Source organism: Rutidosis leptorrhynchoides, chromosome 9 (genome assembly GCF_046630445.1).
Source record: "Rutidosis leptorrhynchoides isolate AG116_Rl617_1_P2 chromosome 9, CSIRO_AGI_Rlap_v1, whole genome shotgun sequence".
NCBI lineage: Eukaryota > Viridiplantae > Streptophyta > Magnoliopsida > Asterales > Asteraceae > Rutidosis > Rutidosis leptorrhynchoides.
In genome coordinates, this window is record NC_092341.1 from 67,890,613 (window position 1) to 67,911,395 (window position 20,783).

The 20,783-nt window shown below is 34.0% G+C and overlaps 2 protein-coding genes across 2 annotated transcripts; both read right to left on the bottom strand.

Annotated features, from left to right (window-relative positions):
• Nucleotides 1–1,358: 1,358 nt before the first annotated feature.
• On the bottom strand, nucleotides 1,359–13,073 carry LOC139867574 (meiosis-specific protein ASY3-like). Its single transcript, XM_071855941.1, has 8 exons — nucleotides 12,867–13,073; nucleotides 12,313–12,402; nucleotides 2,607–2,666; nucleotides 2,474–2,513; nucleotides 2,275–2,368; nucleotides 2,011–2,070; nucleotides 1,804–1,895; nucleotides 1,359–1,611 (listed from the first exon to the last, which is right to left on the bottom strand). Exons 1-8 carry the CDS (start codon nucleotides 13,055–13,057, stop codon nucleotides 1,525–1,527), a joined length of 714 nt encoding a protein of 237 aa, XP_071712042.1. The 5' UTR covers nucleotides 13,058–13,073; the 3' UTR covers nucleotides 1,359–1,524.
• Nucleotides 13,074–18,713: 5,640 nt separating this feature from the next.
• On the bottom strand, nucleotides 18,714–20,347 carry LOC139867610 (H/ACA ribonucleoprotein complex subunit 2-like protein). The gene is made up of 4 exons (XM_071855977.1): nucleotides 20,128–20,347; nucleotides 19,932–20,001; nucleotides 19,219–19,324; nucleotides 18,714–18,937 (listed from the first exon to the last, which is right to left on the bottom strand). Exons 1-4 carry the CDS (start codon nucleotides 20,267–20,269, stop codon nucleotides 18,776–18,778), a joined length of 480 nt encoding a protein of 159 aa, XP_071712078.1. The 5' UTR covers nucleotides 20,270–20,347; the 3' UTR covers nucleotides 18,714–18,775.
• Nucleotides 20,348–20,783: the final 436 nt, after the last annotated feature.

Sequence of the window (20,783 nt, forward strand, 5' to 3'; positions counted from 1 at the left end):
CGCCGGTCAACTTGGGTGATCAATTGTCTATACGAAACTTATTTCATTTAATCAAGTCTTAACAAGTTTGATTGCTTAACATGTTAGAAACACTTAATCATGTAAATAACAATTTCATTTAATATATATATATAAACATGGAAAAGTTCGGGTCACTACAAACATCGGAGTACAAGTAAAGTTTCTTTATGACCAAATTGTAGACACGCCTGTAACACAGATAAAATTGCCCTACATAACCCTTAAAATTTGTACAAATAACCGCTAAAGCCTGTAAAATCTGTAATTGAATACCTTAGTTTGTAGACAATCACTCTTAAGTTCGGTTGAACAACATAATGCTAATGAGAGTAACTAGCCCCATATCGGACAGGAAAAGAAGGCCTTTTAACGTCCCACGTCTCTCAGGCAACATAAAAAGTAATCTAGTACGAGGATTTTATGTTGGTCAAGTATCTGGTACATTAGGAACAGAGCTGAGCTACAAATGTGTAAAAGGTTGTAACATCAGAAGCTGCGAGTCACAAAGAACAAAAGCATGGTCCGAATGGAAGCATTAAGGCTTTTAATCAACCGTTCATTTTCAAATGGAAGTGGCGTTATTTATCGAAGCCGGAGGCATTGTCAATAAGAGTTATAAAAGTTGTTCATGGTCTGAATCTTGATCAGTGTAAATGGAATGGAACTTGGCAGAATATCGTTTCAGTGTGAAACAATATAGTAAGCCCAGGCTGTATTCCTTAGGCCACTTCTTATCTACCGCCACCGAACCCGTTAACAATTTGTGACCCGATAATATTGATTGGTAGCATTCAGTTAAATGGTGCAACGGAAATATCAAATGTGCAATTGGCCCCCATGACTATTTTATTTAATTTTATTACATGTACACCCTTTTTATGTGTTTATTACTTTAATAATTAAAATTTAAATGGGTTAAAGTTTGAAATAGAGTGTAAGATAGAGGGTTTAGTGAAAGGAATGCTAAAGTGTTTGTGATGATGTGGCGCTAATGTGGAGGAGAGAAGTTCAGTGAAAATGGAGAATGATAGTAAGTGGCCTTATAATGCATTTAGAATTGAGGTGTAATATGTACACTCTGTCCAATTTATATGAATATGTTTGCATCCATGCATTCAAATTTTATACTATAATGGATGTATTTCCATCCGATTATGCATCCATGTTCATTAAATATGTGAGAGAGAGTTATTTTTGCCAAATCTTAAAATAAAAATGTTCTTATTTTATTTGTGTACTTAAATCTGGGCGTGTTCTTCAATTTTATTACACATTTCCTTTTAAAAAATTGATATTGTATAAAACTGAATTGATATCGATGCATAATCGGATGGAAACATATCATTATATAGTAACAGACTATATAGTAACAGAGAATAAGAGAGCACAACTAGATAAAACTGTTTTTGGACATCAATTGTAATCTGTTTCTACTTAAAACTTTATAAGCAATAAGATCTGAATTAGCTAGCTAACTGCATCACCATGTTTGCAGATTCTGCTTTAATCATCAGCGGGGAAGTCCTCATCAGAGGCATTGTCAAGAAACGATCCTAGAGTTTTCCTTAATATGCTGAAAGTTTTGTCATCCTACAAAACAAAATTACATGGCTTGATAAAAAATATTACGTTATACGAGTAGAACGTTACCCACCAACTTTTGATATAATAAACATATAATTTGTTGATTTAGTTTGGAGCATAAGATCGGGAAGAAATTGACTTTGTGCATAAGACAGTAATATGTTTGATAGTAGGGAAAAAGATAAAGAAATATGTAACCTGCTTCTTTTTCTTTAGTGACTCCTCCAGCTCAGCAATTTTGGTAGCACATGCCTTTTCATGTTCGCTTAGCATGTTCTTTTCTTTCTTTCCTGTGTAAAATACTATGGTTAGTTCAACTGTTTAGGTAGCACGAGTCATCTTGTGCTAGATTAGCACATTTTTTTCTTTGTTTTTCGTGTGAAACAGATGAAGTAAATTTCTTACTTTGTTGTTCGTATCTCAAGAACAATCTCTCCTTCTCTTCTTCATATTTTGAAATGGTATCTGCCATGTTAACAGAAATATTGGTTACTTTCTATTAAAAAAAAATGTCAAACGTTAGTTCAAACAATGGGTTTTACAATTTTTAAAATTTTCTATAACTTAACTTGCATATAAAACCAAATTATTATCTTAATTGGTGACAAGAAATTACAAAGTTATAATTAATTTATCATTCATTCAATATATTTGGTAAGTTTATAGTACCTTTCAGAGACTGAAGATGTGCGTTCTTATCCTTGCAGAAATTTTCATGGAGTGTTTGGAACTTGGCAGCCTCATTCTTCAGCAAGTTTTCACACTGCGTACACAAAGTTACAAGGGTGTTAAACACATTCAACTACCACAATGATAAGTAGAATTCTCACTAGTGATGCCTTTAAGAAAGAATGTAATTTTTGCTCACCTCTTTTGAGCTCTTCGATAGTGCCTTGGCAAAGTTTTGCCTGAATTTACATGTTACAGATGTGTATAGATAGAAAATTAGTAGGTTAATACCATATATGGTGTAGAAAACATCAGTTGATATTTCACATTACCTCTCTTTCTCTACTTTGGACTTCAACTCATCAAACTTAGACTTGATTTCTGTAGCAACACTGGTGGAAAATGCAACTGGTCAGGCTCATTAAAAAATAGTTCATCAAACTGTTGTTTGAAATCTAAACAATAGTTCATAAGAAACATAATCTACAAATACAACATATCAAGATATTGGTTGGAAATTGAATTATGGGTATAGGAAGATGGTACCTCCAAAGATTTTTATATATCTATCTTCGTCCATTCGAATACTCTAGTAGAGAGCATATGGTAGTTGATTTTTAAAAAAAAAATTATAATCAAAAGAAGAACAAAAGAGGCTTTTTAACAAATATAAGTGTCGTCTGGGATTCATGTAATGCCAACAAAAACGTATATCCTAGCGAGGCTTCAAATAAGTGGTCGTATCAACATAATACACCAACTTAAAACACGTGCACTTTCTACTCGATATATTATATTGGCTTCAAATAAGTGGTTAATCCATATTACACAATTAATCTCTCATATTTATGTTCGATCTTGCAAGTGAACTTTCCAGCAACTTTTTGAGACACATGCACTAGGGTAGTCTCCCTATGGATTCTAATATAATCACCATAGCTAATCAGATTGATTTTACTAGCTAATGGATAATGGAATTCACAGTGTTTTCTTTCATTAATCATATCTAGTATTATCTGAATTGGCTACAATTTTAGACTTGATTAAAATGTGTATCAAGTGTGATTGACCTGTTCTGAGAAACCATGTGATACATAATTCAGATATATTATGCACATGCTTTCTTATATTACATTGACAGAAATATACTAATCTAGTGTTCTAGATTGTTATTAGCTGAGTTTTCAGAAAACACATATGACCATGTTCCCAGTTCATAAGTATTAAGCAGAAGCAGGTAAAATTTGAAACATCAAGGTTTGTCCAGCATGATCAGAAGAAGAAACATATCCATATTTTATCTTAACTAGAAAAATAGCTTGCTTTTGCAGCAGATCATAACTTCATAAGTATAGAACATAAGTCATTTAACTACTAAAACTTAATAACTGAATCATATGAAAGATTTTTTAACTGCTCGGAAAGCATTTAATACAAGACAAAACTAAAAGCCAACTAATAAGACACGAAGCTAAGAGAAAGTACATAAGATCTTATCATTCACGGAAGAACAATTCATTTATATAAAATCCAAGCAATATCAGTACAATTAAGCTGCAGAACCAAGCAGCAAAATGCAACAATATAGCAATTAGCTATCATATTATGTAGATCCAGATAACACAAACATGCATAGACTTCATATAAAATCTCACTAGTTCAAATAAATTCATATCTCAAATACATGTATGATTAGGGGTATTAACTATAGCTATTATGATGGAAAATCGTGTATACTTTTCATTCAGATTAACGCAGCGGATAGTTAAAATAAACTTATTATTACAAAACATGCACACGATTGACGGTTCCAACAAGATCCAATTACACCACTAGTAATTGTCATAATATATAAATTCACAAGAGGAGTTAAACGATATACCTTTTCTGAAGAAATGGATTGTAGGAGAGAAACTTACGATCAATAGTATGACCGTCTCTTTGGATAGTCCACACTACACTTCAAACGACGCCAATGGATGCTAGTCCAAACCCCAAGTAACGTATTACCAATAATCAAATTATTGTAATAATAATTATAACAAATAGTACTCCGTATGATTGTGTTTAGAATGTCACCCAAAAATATAAGCTTGTATGTGTTTTGTTTTATAAAGCAAATAATAAGAAGTAATATTGAGGTTTTCTTTTGATTTGTTTTTGTGCAGTACGTAACACCACCAAAAACAACACATATATAATTTGTTGGCATATCACCAATTCTCAAATTCCATCATAAAAAAAATGCTCATCAATTATTTAGCTTTTGCTTTTGCTTTAACTTTAGCCTTTTTTTTAAGTGGACACCAACTAATCCCATTTATTTGACAACAAAATGATCATGTATTAGTTGATCAACTATTAAAGTTATAATCATTGAGAAATTAATTAATCCACAATTAATTAATTAATTCAAATCAAAACAAGCATTCAATTTGTTCCGTTACTCAAGTAGTAAATATACATCATATGTATATAGATTTAATTTGACGTCTAGGTGTATATGTGTGTGACCCCGAAGGCTCAAATAAATTTAGTCATATAGTTATATGTTGTATCTTGCACACAAATCCTATAGACTCCCACTTGTGCATGGTACAACCCCATGTAACTATACAAACAATGGATAGCGTCTAGCAACACGCCATTGTCCCTAAATTCACGTGAGGATAGTTTCTCATAACTGCTTATAGTAAGTGTTAAATGTCATTCCTCCTTTTGTTTCAGATACTTGAGTTAAGCTTGAGATATGGATCATCGGTCATTCTCATTTGTTTAACAATTTTATTTCTCGATCATAGAACTGAATTAGATCACCAAATTAATTAAGTATCATCTTAATTATATCTGGGTGCGGCCACACGAATATCTTATTCATTCATCGAGGAGCTCAAAAGTATCTAACTCCAAACATTTTGGAGGAACAAATCCTATATTGCATACACGTGTCTCTCACGAGCTTTACATTATACCCAATAATGGCCTTTATTACATCTTTATTCAGGACAACATTTAACCATATCAAAGTACAATATTTCACACATCAAAACCGGCGTGCATCTCAAGTCTAAGGACATAAAAACATAATCACTAAAAGATTCACTACTGACAACCATCCATGTAGTGATATCTCGATTGGGTCATTCCAATATTCATCATCAATGAATACATATGAATTTTGGTCTCTACAAGTTAACTATTTATCATCAATAAATATAAACCAAAACTTCAGATTAATCTTAATTCATGTTATTCCCATAACATGATCGATTATGGAGATTTTGAATAATCAACAATTACTCATGGATTAAACATGCTAATATAGAACATAGTGATATAAATGAAAATGATCATACCATCAATATATCAATTCATTATGATAAAACTGTTTAATGTTCCAAAAATATCCAAATACTAAATTACAAATTAAAAAGATCAGCAGCATAACGAAGTCCAATACTACTAGCATGATCATCATGCTTGTTGTGTGTCATGGGCTTCATGAACGGGTCAGCCACATTATCATCTGTATGAACCTTAAGAATACTAATATCATTCCTCTCAACGACTTCTTGAATGTAGTCAAACTTTCGAAGAATGTGTCTGCTACCTTTACGTACACGTGATTCTTTCGCAAGTATAATAGCACTTGAATTATCACAGTACATTTCCATAGGGGATTCAATGCTGGGAACTACTCCGAGTTCAGCAATAAACTTCCTAATCCAGACAGCTTCTTGAGCAGCTTCTGAGGCAGCAATGTATTCTGCTTCCGTTGTAGACTGTGCAACTGTGGTCTGCTTTGAGCTTCTCCAATCAACTGCCCCGCCATTCATGACAAAGACATACCCTGACTGGGATCGGGAATCATCTCGATCAGTTTGGAAGCTAGCATCTGTATAACATCTAATACTCAACTCTTCTTCCAAACCACCGTAAACCAAGAACATATCTTTAGTTCTCCGCAAATACTTAAGAATGCTCTTAACAGCAATCCAATGTTCTTCACCTGGATTCTGTTGATAACGACTCGTCAAACTCAAAGCTAACGAGACATCAGATCTAGTACATAACATAGCATACATAATGGATCCTATAGCCGAAGCATAAGGAACACATTTCATTCGTCTTATCTCATCAGGTGTGATAGGACTTTGAGACTTGCTCAAGGTTATGCCCTTTTGCATGGGCAATGCTCCGCGCTTGGAGTTTTGCATGTTAAATCTTCGTAAGATTTTGTCAATGTATGTACTTTGACTCAAACCAATAAGCCTTTTGGATCTATTTCTATAGATCCTGATTCCTAAAATATACTTAGCTTCTCCAAGATCTTTCATGGCAAAACATTTTCCAAGCCAAGATTTGACATCTTGCAAAGTTGGAATGTCATTTCCAATAAGTAGTATGTCATCAACATACAAGATCAAGAAGACAACTTTGCTCCCACTAGCTCTAATGTAAACACAGGGCTCATCTTGGTTTTGAGAAAAACCAAACTCTTTGATTTTCTGATCAAACTTAAGATTCCAGCTCCTGGATGCTTGCTTTAATCCATAAATGGATTTTAGAAGCTTGCATACTTTATTAGGATGCTTTGGATTTACAAACCCTTACGGCTGAACCATATATACGTCCTCACTTAGGTCGCCATTTAGGAAAGCGGTTTTCACATCCATTTGCCATATTTCATAATTATGAAAAGCTGCTATGGCAATAAGTATCCTAATTGACTTAATGCTCGCGACTGGTGAATAAGTTTCCTCATAATCAATTCCTTGAGTTTGAGTATAACCTTTTGCCACCAATCGAGCCTTAAAAGTGTTTACATTACCGTCCATGTCAGCCTTCTTCTTGTAGACCCATTTACACCCAACTGGTTTACAATTGGGTGGAAGATCAATCAAGTCCCATACTTGATTTTCTTTCATGGACTGCATCTCTGTATTCATAGCATCTCCCCATTTTTCAGATTCTAAACCTGATATGGCCTCACGGTAGCTAGAGGGTTCATCATAATCCCCTAGATGAGATTCATCTGAATTAATCAGAAGATTTAACTTCTCAGGTCGATGAGGAGTTCTACTAGATCTACGAATTATAGGTGCAACACGTTCTGGCTCATCAACAATGTGCTCAGCTTCAACGTGTGGATAACTAGTGCCTTCAAAAGGTATGTTACCTTGTGATTCTTGAATTTCTTCAAGATCTACTTTACTCCCACTGACTTCTTGTAAGAGAAGATCTCTTTCAAAGAATTCAGCAAACCGAGCAGTAAACACTTTGTTTTCAGCTTGGTAGTAAAAGTAGTAACCCATTGTTTCCTTTGGGTATCCCACAAAGTGACATTTGATACCTCTGGGTTCTAACTTGTTTGAAGTGTCACGTTTCACATACGCTTCACAACCCCAGACTTTCAAATAAGACAACTTAGGACTCTTTCCATGCCATAACTCATATGGTGTCTTATCTACCTTCTTGGTTGGAACCATATTGAGTATGCGTGCAGCAGACTCTAATGCATAACCCCAAAAAGACATCGGTAGAGTAGTTAGACTCATCATAGATCGAACCATATCAAGTAAAGTTCGATTCCTCCGCTCCGACACACCATTGTGCTGTGGTGTATAAGGTGGAGTGAATTGTGAGACAATCCCACAATTCTTCAGGTGGTCCAAAAACTCTTGACTCATATATTCCCCTCCCCGATCAGAACGAAGGGCTTTAATGGTCTTTCCAAGTTGATTCTCTACTTCATTTTGGAAGATTTTGAACGTTTCAAAAACTTCATGTTTATGTTTCAGCAAGTAAACATAACCATATCTACTATAATCATCAGTAAATGTAACGAAGTATGTTTCACCATTTCTAGACATAGTTCTAAAAGGGCCACATACATCAGTATGTATTAGTCCTAAAAGATCTTTAGCTCTTTCACCTAAACCGGAGAAAGGAGCCTTTGTCATCTTTCCACATAAACATGACTCGCATACATCAAATGACTCAGAGCCAGTTGATTCCAAAATCCCATCAGATTGGAGTTTTGAAATGCGTTGTTTGTTTATATGACCAAGACGACAATGCCATAGATAGGTATTATTCAAGTCTTTCTTGACTCGTTTGGCAGTACATGTATATACAGAATTATTATTTGAAATTACACCATGCATATCAATTTCAAAAATACCATCACGTGGAATAGCATTAAAATAAAATACATTATTCTTAGAAACTGAAATACCAAAGTGCGTAAATGTAAGTTCAAAACCAACATTTTTCAAAAGAGAAACTGAAATTACATTGCTCGTAATACTAGGAGCATAATGACATTGTTCCAACAAAACAATAAGACCACTAGGTAGAGTAAGCTCATAGGTGCCAATAGCTTCGACTGCAGCTCGAGCCCCATTGCCCACTCTTAAGTCTAGTGTGTTGTTCTTCAGTCTCTTACTTCTTCTCATTCCCTGCATATTGTTACAGATGTGAGTACCACAACCAGTATCAAAAATCCAGGAATCACTAGAAAAAGTATATAACTGTATATGAAATATACCTGATTTGCTAGTCTGGCCAGCTTTGCCTTTTCTCAACTCAGATAGGTAGGAAGGACAGTTCCTCCTCCAGTGGCCAACTTTTCCACAGTGGAAACATTCGGCGTCTTTCGCTGGGTTTTCTTTCTTGGGAGGTGGTGGAATCTTTTTCTTAGCAATTGACTTGCCTTTTCCTTTTCCCCAAGTTTTTGGCTTATTCTTTCTCACTCTACCTTCCCTAATCATAAGGACACCTGGATTGGAAACCTTATATGGAATATCCTGTTCAGCAGTTTTGAGCATCGAGTACACCTCTGCCAGAGATTTCTCCCAACCTTGCATATTGAAATTCATCACAAATTGGTGATACGATTTTGGTAGTGAAACCAAAACCGTGTTCACGGCCAAGTTAGGCGGCAAGGTAGTTCCAAGTTTTTCCAATCGGTCAATGTAGCTTTTCATTTTTAAGACATGAGAACTCACTGATTGACCCTCCTCCATTTTGCATGTTTGAAGAAGCTTATAAGTTTCATATAACTCTTGACTAGCCTGTTTCTGAAACATATTTTTCAGCTCAGTCATCATATCATATGCTGTACGATCTTCCATTTCCTTTTGGAGGTCAGAAGTCATACTAGCAAGCATGATTAAAGCTATCTTCTCTTGCTCATCAAACAACTTCTGATAAGCATTCTTTTGAGCAGCAGTAGCTGTCTCAGGAGGAGCTTCGGGTAAGGGTTCTTCAATTTTGTTCAACTTCCCTTCAAATTTGAGAACAATTCTCAGGTTGCGGTGCCAATCGAGAAAGTTTGAACCATTAAGTTTCTCCTTCTCCAACAAAGAACGGAGGTTGATTTGGTTTACGTTTTGATTGTTTGACATCTACAAGAGAACAAGATTCAATTTTAGTATTTTCGATATTGTACTTTAATAAATTAATTACCCAAGTTTTAATATATTTAAAAACAATTAATTTACGAAAGCCTAAGATCCACATAGAGGTTCCATAACTACATCTGTTGATCAGCTAGCAGTTATAGAGTCTACTGGTAGGTAGCGAGTACCAATTGCATCACAGATGCAACTCTTAGATCTTTATGGGACCCTGAGATATGTGTAGTCTAACAAACCACTATTATCTATTGGCATGTTTGTCCCATCCTTGCCTCGATCTCAGGTCTCACCGTGAATACGATTAAGTCGTCCAATTTGGAAACAGTGGAAATTCAGCCTAGTCTCACTCGTAACTGAAAATTCACCTCGTGGCTATAATTCGATTAGGTCTCACAGTAATCAAAAAATAACGAGGAGTGTTTGCAAGCTCATTGGATGGCATGACTTAAATTTGACGGGTATTTTAAAAATGTTTGTGTTAACGAATAATGCATGCACACAAGATTCGCTACAATTTGTTAAAAAACATTTTAACCAATTTTATATATGTCGATCGTGTTTATGCGTCAAGTTTGTTATTTTATTTTATATAAAAAAAATAACAAATACACACTGTGTATCATTTTAAAACATTTTTAAAAGATGTTGCTCATATATATTATTTGAGTTTCAAAAAATATTTAACTTTAAACTCGTTAGAGTTTAACTTTTTAAAATCATCAATTTTAACCTTTGAAACTCGTTACTAGTTTTATTTGATGTTTTCATCAAAAAACATTTAGCATATATTATAATCAACAATTAAATATAAATGCGTAAAAATAAAACACAACCATACCATGCATCACACACACATAGCCTAGCCCAAAAATCCTATACTCGATCCCATGAGCCGACATGAGATCAAGAGGTCAAACTAAGGGTAATATCGTAGCTCCCACTTGATTCAAGAATCAAGTGAAAACTTGACAAACGCCATTGTTGTCAACTTGACCTGTTCACCATCTTCTAAACCAAAAGCATGTTGTATTTTATCTTCAATCTTCATCTTGTTACATTTATTTAAATTTGAAAATACAACTAAACTAGTACTTTTACAAATTGAAATAAATTTAAATACAATACTATGAAAATGAGAAATAAATATAATACAACTTTGGCTTCAAAATGGCCTTAATAATACAAATAATCAACATGACATAATATTGCCGTAATCAACAATCACAACAATCATACATAGGTCGGGGCATTGTGGGCTATGTGTGCAATCACAATTCTAATAACTACATTATTAAAAAAAAAATTACATATGGCTTGTCCATGGTTACAATGCATGTGTACAACCATGGAATGAAATAAACAACAATTATTCAAGCCATAATAAATAAATTCAAAATTTATAACAGTGATATTTTTCAGATCTTATTTGTGCGTCTTGAGATTTAATTTAAAACAAACATGTTGAAATTATAAAAAAAAGTTTTTACTTTTTACCATCTCACAAAACTAGATCTGAGAAAATCACGTGACAATTAAAATGGTGTAAAAGCGGCTCGGATACCACTGATGGAAAATCATGTATACTTTTCATTCAGATTAACGCAGCGGATAGTTAAAATAAACTTATTATTACAAAACATGCACACGATTGACGGTTCCAACAAGATCCAATTACACCACTAGTAATTGTCATAATATATAAATTCACAAGAGGAGTTAAACGATATACCTTTTCTGAAGAAATGGATTGTAGGAGAGAAACTTACGATCAATAGTATGACCGTCTCTTTGGATAGTCCACACTACACTTCAAACGACGCCAATGGATGCTAGTCCAAACCCCAAGTAACGTATTACCAATAATCAAATTATTGTAATAATAATTATAACAAATAGTACTCCGTATGATTGTGTTTAGAATGTCACCCAAAAATATAAGCTTGTATGTGTTTTGTTTTATAAAGCAAATAATAAGAAGTAATATTGAGGTTTTCTTTTGATTTGTTTTTGTGCAGTACGTAACACCACCAAAAACAACACATATATAATTTGTTGGCATATCACCAATTCTCAAATTCCATCATAAAAAAAATGCTCATCAATTATTTAGCTTTTGCTTTTGCTTTAACTTTAGCCTTTTTTTTAAGTGGACACCAACTAATCCCATTTATTTGACAACAAAATGATCATGTATTAGTTGATCAACTATTAAAGTTATAATCATTGAAAAATTAATTAATCCACAATTAATTAATTAATTCAAATCAAAACAAGCATTCAATTTGTTCCGTTACTCAAGTAGTAAATATACATCATATGTATATAGATTTAATTTGACGTCTAGGTGTATATGTGTGTGACCCCGAAGGCTCAAATAAATTTAGCCATATAGTTATATGTTGTATCTTGCACACAAATCCTACATATTAAACCTAACCAAATCATGTCAATCACCAAACAGACCTACAACATACATATTACCTATCTCAATATACAAATCTAAACAGAAAAAATATGCAAAAAACTTCATATAAAACTTCACCAGGTCAAATATATTATATGCTCTAAAAACATGTATAGTAAGCACAATAAAACATAATTGAATCAAGTAACTCACCTCGAAATCGTCTCCTCTTTTTTCTTCTGTCCATCCTTCTGTGCTTTCTCTTTAATCTGATGTAGCGCACTCATTAATCCTTTTATATCACTGCAAATAATCGTAAACGTCAATCCTAACTTATAATCAACACTAAATCATCAATCGCAATTGAAGTCCAAAAATCCTTATAACAAACAATATAACATCTCAATATATATCATATAATCCAGTGAAATCCATATAGTCATGTTATCATAAGTATTTATGACACATAAATATGTCAAAATCAATATCAACAATACACGATTTAACATCTATATAGCAATAAGCATGTGATAAAACTGAATAAGCGACACATTCACATAATCGTAAGCAACCACAAAAGAATTATTCGTCAATATAATGAAATAAAACACGATTTAACGTCTCAGTAATAATAATCAGCATGTGATAAAGCAACTAATAACAATAAACACGCGATTTAACATCTATATAGCAATATGAATGTGTTAAACTGAATAATCAATGTGTATTACGCAAATGTAACTATGATCGATGATTTATTTTGATACCTAGATAGATCGGCATCGAAATCGTCTTCAAATGCGGACCGTTTTTTCTTCGGAACTCGATGTTTCAACTGATTAGCTTCGAAATTAAAATCACCGTTATCTTCTTCAACCATTACTCGCTTTAATTCAGTTTTTGGAGCTTCTGATTCGGTTATTTTCTTCTTTCTGGAGCTCGATTTTGTTGCGGACATTATTGTAGTAGTGATGCGTGTGAATAATTTGAAACTAATTTGACAGATATGAACGAATTTGGCGTCCTTGAAATAATGGGACTGTTTTTATATTTTCGGTGATTTATTTCGAGTTTTGTACAGCAGTGATCTTTAGCTTAATTTTCAATTTTGTTAAAAAGAAATTTCGGCCGAAAAAATACGGAGTAATAATTTTGTTTTACTTTTTTTTTTTTTTTTTTTTGGCCAATTCAAATATTTACACTTATTATTATTATTATTATTATTATTATTATTATTATTATTATTATTATTATTATTATTATTATTATTATTATTATTATTATATTATTATACTCTGATTTCTGATTAATCTGTGATATACAGTTTCATTTATTTTTATTTTTTTTTTCCCAAAAAAGCGATTAAACTTTTAAAACAAAAAGGTCAGCAATATGATGTTTAAAGTTGTAAAAAGACTTCCTTTGTTGAAGAAGCCGATTAGAAAATTAATGTGGGAAAAAAGTAACATTCATAAAAACGTGATGGATTTGCGCAAGGCTCTTGATGAGGTTCAAAAACAGCTTGATGATAGCCCCTATGATGTAGAAATTCGAAAGAAAGAGGGTGAAATTTTATGTCTATTTAACAGTGCGGTTTTAGATGAAGAAAGTTTTTTGAAGCAAAAAGCGAAGGTCGAATGGTTGCGAGTGGGAGATAGCAACACTAGCTATTTTCATAAAGCGGTTCGGGCCAGAATTCACCGAAATAGGATTCATACGATAGAAAATCAACAAGGGACTATAGTTGAAGGTAATCAAGTAAATAATATCATAGTTTCCCATTTTGCTGAATTCCTTGGTACTGAAAATTGGTGTGACAAAATCAGTCAGCCCCAAAGCTTATTCACTAAGCACATCAATGCATCAAAGGCTGCTGCTATTGTTTGTAATGTCTCTGACAACGAAATAAAAAATGCTATTTTCGGGATCGGAGATAATAAATCGCCAGGGCCGGATGGTTACTCATCTGTTTTTTCCAAGAAAGCTTGGGACGTTATTGGAGAAGACGTTACGATTGCAATTAAAGATTTCTTTCATAATGGAAGATTGCTTAATGAAATAAACCATACTGTAATCGCTTTATTGCCCAAGGTTCATTCGCCGTCTAAGGTTTCGGAGTTTAGGCCGATCTCATGTTGTAATGTACTTTACAAATGCATTAGTAAAATTATAACTAATCGAATAAAGTCATGCCTTGAAGATGTGGTTAGTCACAACCAGTCCGCTTTCATTCCGGGGAGAAGAATTTCGGATAATATTCTTCTAACGCAGGAAATTATGAAGAATTATCACTTGGATAGAGGAATTAAGAGATGTGCTTTCAAAGTCGATATCCAAAAAGCTTACGATACCGTTGATTGGAAATTTTTAAGGGCGGTTTTAAAGGGTTTTGGTTTCCTGTCTTTAATGATTAAGTGGATTATGCGTTGTGTTACGACTACATCGTTTTCTATTAATATTAATGGTGAGATGCATGGTTATTTTAAGGGTAAGAGGGGATTGCGTCAAGGAGATCCATTGTCTCCATATCTTTTTGCTCTTGTGATGGAAGTATTGACATTGATGATATCTAGAAGGGTTGTGCAACATTCTGACTTCAAGTACCACCCTAAATGCGAGGAGTTACATACTATTAACTTATGTTTTGCTAACGATCTTTTCTTGTTTTCTCAAGCTGATATAGAATCGGTGAAAATCCTTCGAGACGCGATGAATGAATTTAAGGGTTGTTCGGGTCTAACTCCTAGCCTTCCAAAAAGCACGGCTTTCTTTGCGAATGTTTCATCCTCTTTGAAAGCTCAAACTCTTCAGATATTACCATTTGATGAAGGTACGCTTCCGGTTCGTTATTTAGGGGTTCCTTTGGTGTCATCCCGTCTTTTATTTCAGGATTGCAAGATTTTGGTGGAGAGAGTGAAAAAGAAAGTTGAGGATTGGAAGAACAAATTTTTATCTTTTGCCGGGAGAGTTCAATTAATAATATCAGTTCTCACATCGATGCAAGTATATTGGTCCTCGGTTTTTATATTGCCGGATGCTATTATTAAAGAAATTGAGAAGATTTTACGGGGTTTCCTATGGTGTCAAGGTGAGTTAAAAAGAGGGAAAGCTAAAGTTAAATGGGATGATTTATGTCTTCCTAAGGATGAAGGAGGTTTGGGGATTAAAAGATTGAAATATTGGAACGTGGCTCTTATGGCGACTCATGTATGGCGAATTTTAAATCACAAAGAGTCTTTGTGGGTGAAATGGATTCATGTGTATCGGTTACAAAATAAGTCTTTTTGGGACGTGCCGATTAAACCTGATTCTAGTTGGAGTTGGAGGAAGATTTTACTTATTCGTAATGTTATTCATAAGCATTTTTGCCATCAAATAAAAAGTGGACACAATACCCTTGCCTGGTTCGATGTATGGACTGATGTAGGACCACTTATTAAAGTTATATCTTGGCGAGATATTCACGGGGCTGGGTTCCACGCTTACTCCACAGTAAGTGACATTATAGATAATGGAAATTGGCAATGGCCTATAAGTTGGTATAATAAATACCCTGTTCTATTACAGCTTGAAATTACTAATTTGCAACAAGGCCAAGATTGTATCAAATGGAAGAGTATTGATGGCGCATTTCAAGACTTTTCAGTAGCCATATGGCTTATGACAATATTCGACCAAGAGCATCTAAAGTTAATTGGTTTCAGGTTGTGTGGTTTTCACAATGTATTCCACGTCATGCGTTTGTCATGTGGCTTTTAATGCGAGATAAGCTGAAAACTCAGGACAAGATGAAAGATTGGGAGACTCATGTTAATCAAGTTTTGCTATGTCCATTTTGCAATGCATGCTCCGATTCACAGTCACACTTGTTTTTTAATTGTAGTTATTCTAATGCCATATGGAGTAAAGCAATGAAGCTGTTTATTGTGGATATCCGAAGTGATAATTGGCCCCAGGTTTCGAACAAGTTGGCGAATGGTCCTTTAAACAGCGCAACTTTCGTTGTTGCTAAACTTATGTTCGCTGCTTCGGTATATTTCATCTGGCAGGAACGAAATAACAGGTTGTTCGGAGGTGCTAAGCGTTCGATAGACAGGCTTTTTGAAGACATTTATGCCACAGTTCAGTTGAAACTAATGTCGGTTCGCTTCAAAGAGTCGAGACATGTTAAGCAACTAAAGATGGCATGGAAGTTGACTTAGTCGCGTTTTAATGTTTGCTAGCTTTTGTTTTTTTGCCTTAGTTAGCTTGGTTATTTGTAGCTATTAGTCGCACTTATAGCTCCAGTGCTTAATTTGTGTTCATTGTTCTTTTATTAGTTTTAATAAAAGCTTTGCCGGGGTAACCCTTTACCCAAAAAAATACAAACGTACAAGAACAACGAACTACCGAGATAAACTTAATGAAACCAAATGAAAGCTCACTACGATAGCCACGACTAAAAAAAGAATGATGACTAGAAAACCAAAAAACACAAAAACACCTGAGCCAAGAGGGTATCCAATATACAATTTTATTATTACTTACACTTGTAAACGTGTGACTACACACGGACCTTCAAATTTGTATTTATATGTCATTATTTAATATTTATATAGAGAAACTTATAGGCTAACGGAGGCAGGTTTTAGAATGAACTTCCTATTCAACAGGCAATCTAAATCCATGAACTGTCAGTGTTCCTTCTATTATATCCATGTTTAATATCCACTGAAAATCGTCATCGCTAGATTCTTTTTTGTAATATTGTACATTTTTTTTTTTATAAATCACAGCAGAAGTCATATAAACAAACCATATTATATTTATGTACAATACACGTCATTAATATACATTATCAAATCCCGGTGTTACGTTAAACAAACCAGTTATATAAACAAAACACGACATCAAAGTTAAGAACTGTCAAACATATCTTTAGCAACCTATTTTCTCCCGTAAACTAGCATGCAATCATAACAACAACTTGCAGAGGAAAATGTGGGCGATTATCATGAAGCTAAGTAAATGAAACTAACTAACGAATCTAGCTTACGGTATCAAATCATACATCAGCAGTATACCGATAGCTAATACACAACATCAATTACAACCACAAGAAGATCGGCGACTTGTACGTGCCTACAACGACTAGCTGATCGGGCTAGGATTTACCGATAGTCCTTACTACTTAATCAACAGTATAGTCATCCAAGCGCAACGCATGCGTCGTTTTGTACTATGCTACACGGACAGTAGTATTTGGACCCAACCTTTCTAGCTCAATTGACCTCTTTGTCAACATTTCCACTCGGTTGACCGGTTGTCGAGTCCAACCTTTCTAACTCAGTTGGCCTTTTCTCAACTTAACACTTGTGCACATAGATCACATATAAAAACAAAACCATATCAGCCATAATTTAAAACATGGCAGCAACTCATGGTAATCGAAATAGACACTATAACCACAGTAGCACAACTCAGTGGTCTAATATTACTGAGTTTTTACCATCACTTTATCACATGAGAATTATACAATCTTAGTCGGTAATCATATCTCAACTATATTGTGAATCAAAAGCTATGATTATACATAATCACATCAAATGGGTTGAGACAACCACCGACCATATACTAAGCCACATTTTTAGTCAACGACATGATACAAACACGAACACCACAATTGCTAATAATTACTAGCTAACAACATGCCATTTCATAACCACACATGGTTCTAAGTCCACACAACAGCAAATCAGATCAACACAGCAGAAACACAAAATCATTAAAGTCTGTCAAGTCATCCGCACGAGTGATCATCACTCGCACGGATGAGTCACCTCATCCGTGTGGATGACATCTGGGTCGTACGAGTGAATCATACACGAATAACAGCACACACGTCTCAAAATATCTAAGCAGTGGCACACGAGCGGACCGTCTGTGTCACGTCAACCCGAATAACCAGGAAAGTTTGTTACGCACACAAGTGGTATGTGTTCCACATCAGCCACTCATGTGACAAACCTTCTCGCCTAAAAATAGACTTATTGGGTCATTCATTTCACACACTCTCAATCAATCTAAACTTACTATGTCAAAATACTTAAGTTTACTCAAGTTCTGATTGAATTCTTCACCAATCTCATTGAGTATAAAAATCCAATTGATTGTTTTACACCCTCGCGAATTCAATTTCGATCGGGTTTGCACAAATGTCGAAGCTAAAACAATCGATCAATCATTTTTTTTCCAAATTAAGCACTCAAACTTGTTACTCTAAGTTTTAGGTTTGATCAATAAGCAAGTAAACAACGCAGGTTGCAAAACCTATTTCAGTTCGTAATATAGTACTGTAGCAATTTTTACATAAGTTCCAGTTTTGTGTATATAAACAGGTACCGGGCACCTTTATATCCTAACTTAAAAGAACTACAAAAAACAGATATCTTACGCTTCTATTAAACCGTCACCAGCCCCAAAAAACCATCATACAGGTGACTTCAAATCTAACATAAAAATTTGCATCAAATAGAACTATGTATCATAACTGTCATTTTAGAAGTGGTTAAATACCATAGTGTGCAGATTGATAAAAGACTAACTTTAACTACTAACAAAGTTATGCCATTAAAATGAAATGTGCCATTTGAACAAAAAAAAGGGTTACAAACATGTCTAACACCTAGTAGCATTTTCAAAACAAAGTAGCAGCCAGTTCAGATACTTCTGAAGCAACTTGATCGTACTCGGCTTTCAACTTTTGTTGTTCTTCTGCTGCAAGCTCACCTTTTGTTGGCTTAGTTAGAACCAAAACACAACATGTTGGCCTCTTGGTTGCACCTGCATTCGCAAGATCCTGCAACAAACGTTTTATCAAAAACTTGGCATCAACTGTTTATCGACTATTTGAACATCCTAAGTTTGAATGTCTTATTAAATCCAACTGTTCCTATGATAAATATATCCAAAACTTATATAGATCACAAGTTGTCCATAATCATGTTTTTATGATAAATATATCCAAAACTTATATAGATCACAAGTTATCCATAATCATCTGAGGCCCAAACCGAAGCGTAAGCAAATTACAAGATAGAATAACATTGACATAACAGAGAAAACGATAATCAAACTAACCTCTTTTGATGTAACATAAACATATGGTATCTCAGCCTCCTCGCACAATATTGGGACATGCGTTATCACATCAATCGGGGTAATGTTACCAGCAATTACACACATTCTGCATTAAAAAAAAAAAAATGAATAACATTAGCCAAAGAGGAGGCCTATATCAACCTATAAAACAAAAAAGTACCCTAGGTTATTGTTATGAATCAACTGAGCTTATTTGTTCAATCTGAAAAGCCCAAAAAGCTCATTTTTTACGGTTTACGAGCTTATCAACATGAGCTGATGAACTGTTGCTATTGAAATTTGAGATAACCAATAAGCTCAATTTTTTTGCTTGCGAAATCAACAACGCAAGCTAACAAACAAGCGTCAATAAGCCGTTCGAAATGAGCATTTCTTATATTCGAAATTCAACAAGCTCATAAATAAGATCATTCTCACACCGTCTTATGAGCTTATCTACTTCAACCTAGGAATTCATCGGCTCATGATAATAAGCTCATAATCTGTATAAAATGACCTTAACAACCCTTTCAAATTTTAATAAACCTATAAGCTCATAAATTAAGCTAACACAATCATCCCCTTAACACAAAAATTAAACACTACAGTTCTACCATTTAACAGTCCTCAAACATACAGCAGGCACCTTAAATATATAATATATATGTAGATATATAGTTAATAAATTTATATATGATAAAATATAAACTGACCCTTTATTACCGCGTCTGATACTTTTAACAACCTCCTTTACTCCTCTTTTCAAACATTTATGTTCAGCAGCTACAGTAATGATACAAAATATTCATACAAATTATTAATTAAGAAAACTATTAACATGTAATCAGACCTATAAATTATATAACTAATTGTATTGTATTGTGAAATATAAATATATAAGAAATGCACCTTTGCGAACGAGTTTGAGTGTGCGTTTTGAGAGCTTTTTTCCGGCGAGAGGTTTAGCAATCGGAGCTAAAGCTAACAATTTCTTCTTCTCTTTTTCTTTATGCGCTGATCGTTCTCCTTCGCTATCACTTCCTCCTCCCATTTTTATCTACAATTTTATTTTATTTTTCTCAATCACAATTTTGTAACGAAAAAAGGGGGCGAAAACAGAGTAGGTTTTTTTCTTCTTCTTCTGGTTTTGGGTTTTAGCCTTTTAGGGTTTAAGATGAATAAATTGGGTAAAATGGAGTGGTGTTTGTCACGTGCTAGATTTGTTTCTGAGATTGGGCCGGTCCGTTTAAGATGGGTAACCCACTAAAACATAATACTCGGTCCTCTCGAAAACAAATATCGACATCTAACAAAATGTTGGTAATAGTTAGTTTTTACGTACTTTACCCACTAAATTCGTTGGTTATACTTTTACGAGTTACAAATCGATTTTTACAAGTTATGTCGAAATTTAAAAAAATGAGATGATCCAAATTCAACTCTTAAATGATTTTGACTTTTAAAAGCATATATAGTGAATACAAATATAATGTATTATGAGAAATTAGATAGATACACTTTCATTGATCATATTGGATAGTTGTAACGTATACAAATATAACGTA